Here is an 11,025-nt window from a genome sequence, read left to right as displayed (position 1 = left end):
AAACACATACATACCACAAATCCACATTCTACACACACCACTTACACATTCCATATACACACAACCTCCCACACAGACACACTCCATTCTTAGGACGATTATGAACACAAGGTTAGCCTGGGTAAGATCCTATCTGACAAATCACACAAACATCAACAAGGGAATTAAGAGGTCACCTTTGGCTGGGTAGACCACACATTTAATCCCAGCCCTCAAGAGGCAGAAGCAGGTGGATCTCTGTAAGTTCAGGGCCAGACTGGTTTGTATTGGGATGTTTCCGGACAGGAGTGCAATGTCTATGGACACTGTCCCAAAGAAAACAACAGCAGCAAGGAAAAGATCAAGTTGAAGGGTGTTTACAACATCAGGAAGACTTCAAAGTTACAGAGGGATTCAGGGAAGCCATGAAGCAAGTGAGAGATGGGGGCAGGGATGGAAACAGTCAGAGCAGGGGATCCCAGTGAATATGATCTGGTCTATCCTAGACATTGACTACAAGGAAGACTTTTCAGTAATTCTTGAGTTCCCTGCCAATCAGGGTGACCAAGGCCTCACTCTGGAGGCCTAGTTGAGGGTCCTTTTGCCTGGCTGGCAAGTCATCATCTCCTTGGGTCTTCATATGACATGTGACCTTAAGCAGAGCAGTAAGAAGTGAACCAGGCTGAGCCAGGACTTTGTTGACCTGGACCTTCTCCTCTAGCCAAAATAGACATCTCTCCTGACACCACCCCAGGGAGTATCACACAGTGTTCTGGGAGGAGCCTAGAAGGGCTCAGACACAGTCTGGCCCTGCCCAATGACATCCCAGGACAGTTATAGAAGGGGCCAGAGCAGGGGAGGAGCACCTGGCATCATTACCATGAAGCTCCATGGTGCTCTCACGATGCTTGGGGCTGCCCTGCTCCTGACCTCCGGGGGAGGTGGGTGATGGGGATTCGGGGTCTCCGGGGCTTTCACAGCTTCACTTCCCAAAGGGATCATGTGCTCTGATGCTAAGCTTCAAAGGAGGATCACCTATTCTTTGTGTTCCAGATTGTGGCATTTGCCCGACTATAAAAGAGGAGCTTGAGCTTTTTCTAGGCCCATCTGGGGATGCCTATATCAACTTTGTGAAGAAATACAAGGATGACAATGCCACACTGGAAAATGCTGAAAATCTAAAAACCTGTGAGGATAACAAGTTGACAGAGGAAGACAAGGAGAGTGTCTGCAGTTTGCTGGTGAGTTCTCTTGTGTCTGCCCAGAAGTCTGTCTGCTGCCCTGCTCACCCCAGGTTGGTGATGGAGCATGTGTTCCTCCCCATCACTGCAACTCCTCTGTGCATCCACAAAGAGGCCTCTCCCTGGTTAGGGTATCAAGAGGATAGGGCAGTAAGGGACACTCAGGAGGCCTAAACTAGGCCGGGCTGTTCGGCTCAGCCCAACCAGACTGGACCCTGCAGGATCCCTGCCCCCACAATACCACTTGGCCTCCATCAGCCTTTCTGGCTCAGCCTTCAGAGTCCAGCCACACAAACACAGGGCCTGGTAACCTTCTCCAGCCTGGGTCTTTTATCCCAACTTGTCAATTCTACCATCACACGCCCAAAACACTCATTTTTTTCTTGTCCTCTGAATCTCCGAGACCACTATGTAAGATCTAGGCCTGGGTGACCTAGGTGGAGCATGTAATTGAGTCCTCTGTTTTCACTAGAAGTAGTAGGATCAGTCACCAGGTTAGCGTCATGTATCTGAGGGTCTCCATGTGACAGGAATCAGTTCACTTGTGGGGCCATAGCTGCCTGAGGCTCAACTGGAGCCACTGCAGGTCCTGCCCAGATGCTTCTGCATTCTGTCCCTCATGTGCTCATGGTCCCCCGAGGTCAGGTGGCTCTTTTCATCAGCCTGGATTGGAGGCTGTTTACAAGGTTTGCCCTGATGTGGTTTGAGGGAGGCATGATGGAGGTGGCTTCTTGGGACTGGTCAGACCCAGGATCTATGGCAGATGGGTACAGCTCCCTCCCAACTGGTGTCCTATGTATGATCAGTGAGATCTCCATCACTTCTGATGCCTCATCGGCCTTTTCTTTCCAAGTGAAAATAGAAGATAACATATTCTGCTGATGAATCCATCTTCACCCTGAAGACTCAATGAAGCCACATGCCTGCTCACCTTCATAGATACAAGAAGCCCTACCCTTACCCTCCAGGTGTCTAAGACCAGGATTCCAACAATAAATTTCTTGCAATCCACAGGGGAGTCTGGACTCTTTGGATTTGAGATAGGGCATTGATTGGAAGGAGAATGTGGGGAAAACAACCAGTGGACATTTAACTCTCACTGCTCAATTGAAGTGTTGCCAAAGTGTCCTGGAAGCAGGCATTAGGCATCCTAGGAGACCAAAGTCAACGAAGCCAGAGTGTCTGTGGGTCAGAGCCCATCGGGCACATGCATGACCTCCCTGATTGAAATGCCCAGGAGCACGGAACAGTGAAGGGTCAGAGAGGCCAAGTGTATTTTGAGGATGTCACAGTCTCTACACAGGAAAATCTGACCTTCCTGCCCCCTGCTGGAGATATGATCCCTTTTTGTGGTGTGTGACTTATGTCATAGTGCTCTCGATGGGTGTGGACAGCAGACTCTAGAATTCTGAAGACATGACTTCCTTTGTTATCACCTTTGTTTGGTGTGTGTATGTATGCTTCTCTGTCTCTCTGTCTCTGTCTCTCTGTCTGTTTGTGTGTGTGTGTGTGTGTGTGTGTGTGTGTGTGTGTGTGTGTAGAGGTCAAAGGTGCTAAGTAGCATGTATCCTAATTGGTTTTAATAGTAAAAACTCGGGGTCAGATAGTGGGTAAATGTTGAATGATAAGAGAGGTAAAGGATTCATCCACTACAAAGACTCTTTCCAATATCAAGTCTTCAGACAGAACCAGGGGTGGGAGTGTGGGTTACTCTTTCTTCAAATTCTCCAACAGAAGAAGCTGAGATCCTGTCTTCTCCAACCTTATACTCCTGTCTTGGCCTCCCTAGTGTGGGGACTACCGTCTCCAACACCCTAGTGCTGGGATTAAAGGAGTGTGCCTCACAAGCCCTGGGTTCAAAGGCATGAGATCCCAGGAGCTGAGATCAGAGGTGTGAGCCACCACCACCCAGCTCTTTCTTTTTAGAGTGACTCAATTTGGTGTAGCCCAGAGTGGCCTTGACCACCTGATCCTTCTGCTTCCTCCTCCCAAGTGGAGGGGGGTTAAATGTGTGCATCTCCAAGGCCTGGCCTCTATGGTTAACTGTTGTCTCCCTCCACCCCCTGATCTTCAGGTAGGCTTTATTAGAGCACAAACAAAATTTCATTTTCCCCCCTTCTGGCTAAAAATTTAAAAAGCTGATAACAAATATGAAAATATAAAAAACCATATGAAACAAATATACATATATATATTGTATCCAGGTGATAAATACTTCGAAAATGTCCAGTCCATAAATATTTAAAATATTATTTGACAAATTCAGAGAAAATATTCCATTATCTATCCGATTTCAATGGTTCCAAAAGGTTGTACATAATTCACTTTCTATTCCGTCTTGCATTATCAAAAGTATCTGTACATCCCTGAAACTTATACACTTAACCTTTCTTTAGTGAATGTCTTTACTGAATCTGCTTCTAGGAAAACTGTAAGTATAAATTCTTCAAACCTACGTCAGAGCCCCGAGAAGGAAATAATGTTTCCTGAGTAAGCAGGATGTGCAACAAGCGGCTTCCAAAATATGTGAGAAATGTCAGGCACACCCCGCTGCCTGGACAGTCACTTACAGCTCCTCTGCAATGTTGGGGCAACCATCTTCTGTCCACATGGCCTAGAATATCTGGCAGACTTTTCTATAAAACAGGATATTCTCATGGGCTGTCCTTCCTTTTCTTGGTAAACTTCGTCAGTCACATTCTTTTGTGTGCTGCTTGTCCAATTTGGGTGACATGCTGTCAGCAATTGAGGCAAGAGCTCTTTCTTGCCCAGTGGCTAACATTTGACACAAAGAAAGTAAACTCAGTTTCTTCACTGCCATCATCTTCTCTGAAGGGACATTGTTGCTGAAAGGAGAAGACATGTCTCGGTGTCAAAAAAACCCTATCATATTAAAAGATTTTTAAAAGTCATATTCTGCAGGTCACTGAAGTGTTTGAAGACCACCTGACTACCTCAAATATATCTGGGTGTCTTGAAAACATACCTTCCGAAGAACAATTAAAAAATCCAGTTCCTATTGTAAAAAATCATACTGCTCTGGATCATAGAATGGCTTTGGAGGATGTATCAAAAATTCCAGGAAAGAGACAATGCATATTTTGGCAAGCTTCTCTAAAGGGCAAATAACAAAGCTAAGAGTACAGATAAATAACATTGTAATTGAGGGATTATTGGTGTCAGGTGCAGATGTGACTATTATCACTCTGTAATCTTGGCCCTGAATTGGCCTCTTCAAGAGGAAGACATTCAATTCTTAGGGATTGGAACCTTATCTCACGTAAAAGAAAGAATGACATGAGTTGAATGTATAGGGTCTGAAGGACAAAAAAAATCTGAGGTTATATGTGGCTAGTGTAGCTTTGAATCTATGGGTTCATGGTCAGTTGCAGCAATGGAATACCCAGAATAACCTTCCTTCAGTCTCAGAAACCAACCATAAACCTACTTATGTTGTACAAACAGGATACAACAACAGTGCTAGGAATTATAGTGTGAGCCACCAGTGCTCAGCAGATTAGTGGATCCTGTGAACTATTTTAGCAACTATTAGTTAGAGACAATTTATATTGACATAGATGCTTCTATATTGGTACATATGTAAAATTATTTTTTATTTCTGTTTCAGATAATAATGTATATTGATACAAATTCACCATTATATTTCTTATATCATTTATATTCCTATTTCTGCTTAAAATATTTTATATACAAATATAAAGTTATGTTCTCATATGGTACTATGTATTTATGTTTCTACCTATGCTTAACATATTTTGTATATTGATACAAATTAAGGATTTTTTGCCATCTTGCACTGTATAGTTCTAGCTATATTGGCTGTGTACACACACACACACACACACACACACACACACACACACAATTTCCAGGACATTGTCCTATTGCTGTAGTCCTGTTTAAAGATTGCTTTTTCATATTTTTACTGAATTTGAGGTATATTGTTGTTTTTATAAGTATGTTTTTATTTAAATTTAAACATGCATGCTTCAAATGTCAATCCCAGCTCCCCCTTCTCCCTCCACCAGCCACACCCCCACCCCTAGCCCACTCCCCACATCATTTCCCAGGGAGGGTGAGGCCGTCTTTGCGGAGATTGCCAGAGTCTGTCATGTCATCCAGGGCAGGACCTAGGCCCTTCCCCATGTGTCCAGGCTGAGAGAGCATCCCTCCATGTAGAATGGGCTCCCAAAGTTCATTTGTATGCCATGGTGAACACTAGTTGGTGTAGGGTCTCTGGACTCTGGCTGTGTCTATTGCTCCTTGTGATTTTTATTGTCTCCTTCCAATCTGTTCTTGCTTTGGGTTCCAGAGGGTGCCTTTTCCTCTCCTGGTGGGTGTGGGAACAGGGTTCCCTTCTGGTATGTGTAGGCAAGTTCACTGTTGTGGTAGCTCTCCAGTTCCTGGTCTCCTGGGTGGAGAAATAGACTATGATGCTGGGGTGCTTTGGATCCCACCGGGATGGATTGGAGCCCCAGTGGTATACCCCAGGCACAGGAGTGTGGCCTGGAGACAGGCCCTGATAGTCTTAGTCACATGGGTGGAGCAGGAGACTAGGGTGCTGGGGTGAGTTTGCTCCTTTCCCTGAGATGGAAGCTGCAGTGGCAGTCCCCAAGCACCTGCAGGTGGTCTAGTCCTAGTTCCGTGGGTTCAGCAGGAACCTAGGGCACTGTGACTCCTACCGTTGCCACCTGGGATGTAGGCCTCTGTGTTAGAGCCCAGGTCCAGGCAGGCGGTGCAGACAGGGGTCCTGGTTTACCTGGGCCCGTGGGTGGAGCAGGAGACTATGGTGCATTGGTTCTCACTGTGGGGATGGAAGATGCAGTGGTAGACCCCAAGCACAGGCAGCTGCTCTAGTCCTAGTTCCGTGGGTGGAGCTATACCTATTATTCTTAGGTTTGAACTTTTCACAGTGTCCCATATTTCCTGGATATTTTGTGTTAGGGATTTGTTTGACTTCAGATTTTCTTTGATGAATCCATTTCTCCTAACGTAGATTTTCTTTGATTGATTAATCTATTTCTCCTAATGTATCTTCAACACCTGAGATTCTCTCTTCCATCTCTTGTATTCTGTTGGTTATGCTTGCATCAGTAGTACCTGTCCATTTCCCTAGTTTTTCAATTTCTAGCATTCCTTCAGACTGTGTTTTTTTTTTCATTGTCTCCATGTCAGCTTTCAATCCCTGCATTGTTTGAATTGTTTCTTGTAATTTTTGCTTTCGTGTTTTCCTCCCTTTCTTCTATTTGTTGGATTTTTGGTTTGTTTTTTCTTCTATTTCTTGCATTTTTTGGTTTGTTTTTTCTTCCATTTCTTTAAGGGATTTTCTCAATCCTCTTTGAAGGCCTCTATCATTTTCATGAAGGTGTTTTTAAGGTCATTCCCTTCTGCTTCGTCGGCATTGGGGTGTTCAAGTCTTACTGATGTAGAATCTCTAGACTCTGGTCTCTGGTGGTGTCATTTTTGTTTTTCTGTTGCTGAGTGTGTTCTTATATTGCCTTTTCCCCATCACTTCTTCCAGTGGGTGTAGAAAGAGCCTCTTCCTCTCCTGGTGGATAGGTGACCAGGGTTCCCTTTTGGTGAGTGCAAGCTAATCCAATACTCTCTGGCCTCTGCTCTCTGACCTCAGGCTCCTGTTCACTTGGTCGTCCATGTGGGGGGTTGACCTGGCTTCAGTCCGCAAGCCAGGGAATCCAAGAGAGTGTGAGAGTGCTCACCTCTGCCCTCTGCCCTCTGCCCTCTGCCCTCTGCCCTCTGCCCTCTGCCCTGGGCTTGGGTGGAAGTGGAGCAGCTCTCTCTGCAGGCTCCTGGTTACTTGGTTGTCTGTCTGGGGGTGGAGGGGAGTCGATCTGGCTGCTAGGTTGTTTATTTTTTATCTGAAGAATTGGTGAATAGCTATGAAGTTTATTGAGAATTTTCTATAATAGTCATCCATTCTTGTATTACCTAGGTATGTTATTTGGTTCTCTAGATGCAGAGAGATATACTCAGCATAAATAATTGATCTTCAAACACTTCAAAGACCTACAGAATATGGCATTTAAACATTTTAATAATTTAGAACTCTGCTGACCTGGGACATGACTGCTCCTGACAGCACTGAGTCATTTTTCCTAGACAATGATGAACACCGGAGATGCTTCATTTGGACTTTATTTTCTTCTTGGCAAGACCAGACCTGTTGGGCAAAGAATTTCCCTTGCATGACTGCTGAGAACAGGCACACTGTTCAAACTGGACAATCGGGATGCAAGCAAAAGCAATGACTGATCCATACCAAGACAGGGTAGGACAGTCTTTCCAATCTCTCTTTTTCTGAAATGGTCTGTCAGATATTCCAGGGCTTAACCAAAGTTGGCTGCCTCGACATTAGTGTGAGACTCTGGGTGACTGTCCAGGTAAACAAATAAAAAGGTTAGTATTGCTAATGCTGTGAGAAAACACCATAAACAAAGCAAATTAAGGAGGGAAGGGTTTATTTGGATTATACTTCCATGTCACCATTCATCATCAGAGTCAGGACATGACCTCAAGAAGGGCAGGAGCCTGAAGGCAGGAGCGGATGCAAAGGCCATGTAGGATGCTGCTACTGGTTTCTATCCCAGGGCTTGCTCAACCTGCTATCTTATAGAACTCAGGCCACAAGCCCAATGATGCCATCACCCAAAATGGGCTGGTCCTTCCCTCAATCAATATGTAACTACTAAGGAAATGCATGGCCATTGGCCAGTGCTAGTCACCTTTAATCCCAGTACCTGAAAGTAAGAGACAGCTTGAGGCAAGCCAGGTCCACAAAGTGAGTTCCAAGACAGCCAAGGCTACAAGATAAAACCTGTCTTGTTGTGGGGGTTAGTATATGTTTGGGGTCCTTACAGGCCCAGTCTACACAGGCAGGCAGCTGAGGCTTATGAAAAATTCCGTTTCCCCCACAGCTGAATAGTCCTTGCTATCAGAAGGGAGCTCTGCCCAAGGACACGGGCTTTGGGTGTCTGCTGTGACCAGATGGCCAGCCCAGCAAGATTGGGCAAGCACAGAGACCTATTGTTCCTCAGATAGGGCCAAGGCCGAGACTTGAGTTCCGAGAGAAACCTTAATTGCCCTCGTTCTGAGCCCCAGCCTCATTTAAATTGCCCAATCAGGGTCCTGTAACTAGGCTTCTCACTTCTGTACTGCGCTTTTTGCTATAAAAGAACCCCTGAGTCCCCAGCTCAGGGCTCTCAGTTCCCGAGACTGAGATGCCCCGGGTACCCGTGTATTATCAATAAAGCCTCTTGCTGTTGCATCCAAGCTCATGGTCTCATTGTTCCTTGGGTTCGGGTCTCCCTCCCGTGAAAGTCCCCCGCCTGGGGTCTTTCATTTGGTGCGTTGGCCGGGAATTGAGACCCCCGCCCAGGGACCACCGACCCACTTCTGGGAGGTAAGAATTGTCCGGACTCAATTTCTGTTGTTTCTGTTGTCTGCTGTCTGTCTATGCCTGTTATTTTCTCGCGCCTGCGTCTGTAGTATACAGCTGTATACATCTGTATCTGGCGGCACCGAGGAGGAATTGACAGATTCGTACTCCCGACCGCAGCTCCAGGAGACATCCTGGTAGCGTCTGGAGTCCTTAGGGACTCGTCTGGTTGGGGTAGATGCCTAGGAATCTGCCCCGTTTGTTTGGGGAATCTGCCCCGTCTGTTTCTGGAGTCCTTAGGGACTCGTCTGTTTGGGGTAGATGCCTAGGAATCTGCCCCGTCTGTTTGGGGAAGTCCCACTGGCCGAGGGATTTTCCATCCTGGTAGGGGACGAGGACGAGAGCACAAGGCCCCCGTCCCCGATCTGAATTTGCTTTTGACTTTCGTCAAAGCCGCGCAGCGAAAATCTGTTTGTTTTTGTTTCTTATCTGTTCATCCGTCTTAGTGTCGTTTGTCATCGCTCTCGAGAAAATGGGCCAGACAGTTACCACTCCGCCTAGCCTAACCCTTTCACATTGGCAACAGGTTCAGGAATACGCTCACAACCGGTCTGTCGATGCGCGCAAGAAGCAATGGATCACCTTTTGCTCTTCTGAATGGCCAACTTTTGATGTTGGCTGGCCACGAGATGGCACCTTTAACCCTCAAATTATCTTCCAGGTGAAGGAGAAAGTCATGGATCCTGGACCCCAGGGCCACCCGGACCAAGTACCCTATATAGTTACCTGGGAAGTGCTGATCTATGACCCTCCCTCCCCCTTCTCTTCCCTAACCCCCGCCACCGCCGCAGCTGCAGACACCGCTCGGGCTGCGGCTCATTTCCGGTTCGCGTTCAGCGTCCCGGCTGCTGCGGGAAGGGCGCCCTGAGTGTGACAGCGCGACCGGCGGCCGTGCGAGGGGAGCTTCGTCTGCCTCCCTGGTGGTCTAATGGTTAGGATTCGGCGCTCTCACTGCCGCGGCCCGCGGTGGACTGAGTACGGACAGAGAGTGGCCGCCACGCCCCTCGCCCCGCTCCCCTGCGGCCGTTCCGGCTCTTCCGGGTGGCGCCGCAGCCTCAGCCCGCTCCGGTCAACCGCCCTGCCTCCCCGTATGGGCCCCGATGGCCAGTTGCAGTACTGGCCGTTCTCTGCCTCAGATCTTTATAACTGGAAAAATAATAACCCTTCCTTTTCAGCAGACCCCGTGAGACTGACTGATCTATTAGAATCGGTTCTCACTACAGCGGGTCCTTCTTGAAGCCCGGGAAAAGAAAAGAAAAAAAAAGTTCCTGGGGCAAATGGACAACCTACACAGCTTCCAAATGAAATTGATGCTGCTTTCTCCCTTGACCGCCCCGTCTTTATTGCCAGTTGCTTGTAGCGAGTCTCCGAGAGACGGGTAAGCAATCTACAAATTTGGCCCAGGTAAGACAGAGAGTTCAGAAGGCAGAGGAATCGCCAGCCATTTTTAGAAAGACTTAAGGAAGCTTACAGAATGTATACCCCATATGACAGGGGTGTACACTACCAGATGTATTGAGGGAGGCAGAACGCATTTTTAATAAAAGAGAAGCACAGGAAATTAGAGAGAGAGAAAAGAGGGAGACAGAATGTCAGAGACAGGATAGGTAGAGAGAGGAACAAAGGGGGCCATCGGCGGGAAGCAGTATCGATGGACCACGGACCTCCAGCTCCACCTAGCGACCGGTAAGGTGATGCACTCCTTTTTACATGTTCCTGACTGTCCATACCCCCTCCTGGGTCGAGACCTCCTAACGAAGTTAAAGGATCAAGTACATTTTGAGAAAGCCAACATAAGAGTCACGGGGCCAGAAGGGGCTCCACTCACGGTGCTGACCATAGCCTTAGAAGAGTAATATAGAATACATGAGCCCAAGGATGACTCTTTTAAGGTCAAAGACCGCTGGCTGACTGACTTTCCCCAGTCCTGGGCAGAAACTGGAGAAATGGGACTAGCCCTCCAACAGGCTCCCATCATAGTCCATTTAAAGGCATCTGCTCTCCCGGCCTCAATTAAACAATATCCCATGTCCCGGGAGGCCCGCGATGGGATCAAACCTCACATTAAGAGGCTACTGGAGCAGGGCATTCTAACTCCCTGCCGGTCCCCCTGGAACACTCCCCTGCTGCCAGTCAAGAAGCCCGGAACCAATGACTATAGGCCGGTCCAGGACCTCCGGGAAGTCAATGAGCGGGTTGAGGACATACACCCCACAGTCCCCAATCCCTATAACCTCCTGAGTGGACTGCCACCTGACTATGTATGGTACTCAGTCCTGGATTTAAAGGATGGCCTTCTTCTGCCTGCGATTACCCAAAGACAGTCAGCCA

The 11,025-nt window shown here is 47.4% G+C and overlaps 1 protein-coding gene across 1 annotated transcript; it reads left to right on the top strand.

Annotated features, from left to right (window-relative positions):
- Window positions 1–859: 859 nt before the first annotated feature.
- Window positions 860–9,623, top strand: LOC121135975 (major allergen I polypeptide chain 1-like). Its single transcript, XM_040735444.1, has 3 exons — window positions 860–920; window positions 1,033–1,220; window positions 9,486–9,623. The coding sequence occupies exons 1-3, from the start codon at window positions 860–862 to the stop codon at window positions 9,621–9,623; spliced, it is 387 nt and encodes a 128-aa protein (XP_040591378.1).
- Window positions 9,624–11,025: the final 1,402 nt, after the last annotated feature.

Source organism: Mesocricetus auratus, unplaced genomic scaffold (assembly GCF_017639785.1).
Source record: "Mesocricetus auratus isolate SY011 unplaced genomic scaffold, BCM_Maur_2.0 Super-Scaffold_100046, whole genome shotgun sequence".
NCBI classification, from domain to species: Eukaryota; Metazoa; Chordata; class Mammalia; order Rodentia; family Cricetidae; genus Mesocricetus; species Mesocricetus auratus.
This window is presented reverse-complemented; position numbering and strand designations above follow the sequence as displayed.

Coding starts and splice junctions, on each gene's coding strand:
- LOC121135975 (XM_040735444.1), top strand. CDS start 860: ATGAAGCTCCATGGTGCTCTCACGATGCTTGGGGCTGCCCTGCTCCTG. Junction 921..1,032: donor GCTCCTGACCTCCGGGGGAG/GTGGGTGATGGG, acceptor TTTGTGTTCCAG/ATTGTGGCATTTGCCCGACT. Junction 1,221..9,485: donor AGAGTGTCTGCAGTTTGCTG/GTGAGTTCTCTT, acceptor CCACCGCCGCAG/CTGCAGACACCGCTCGGGCT.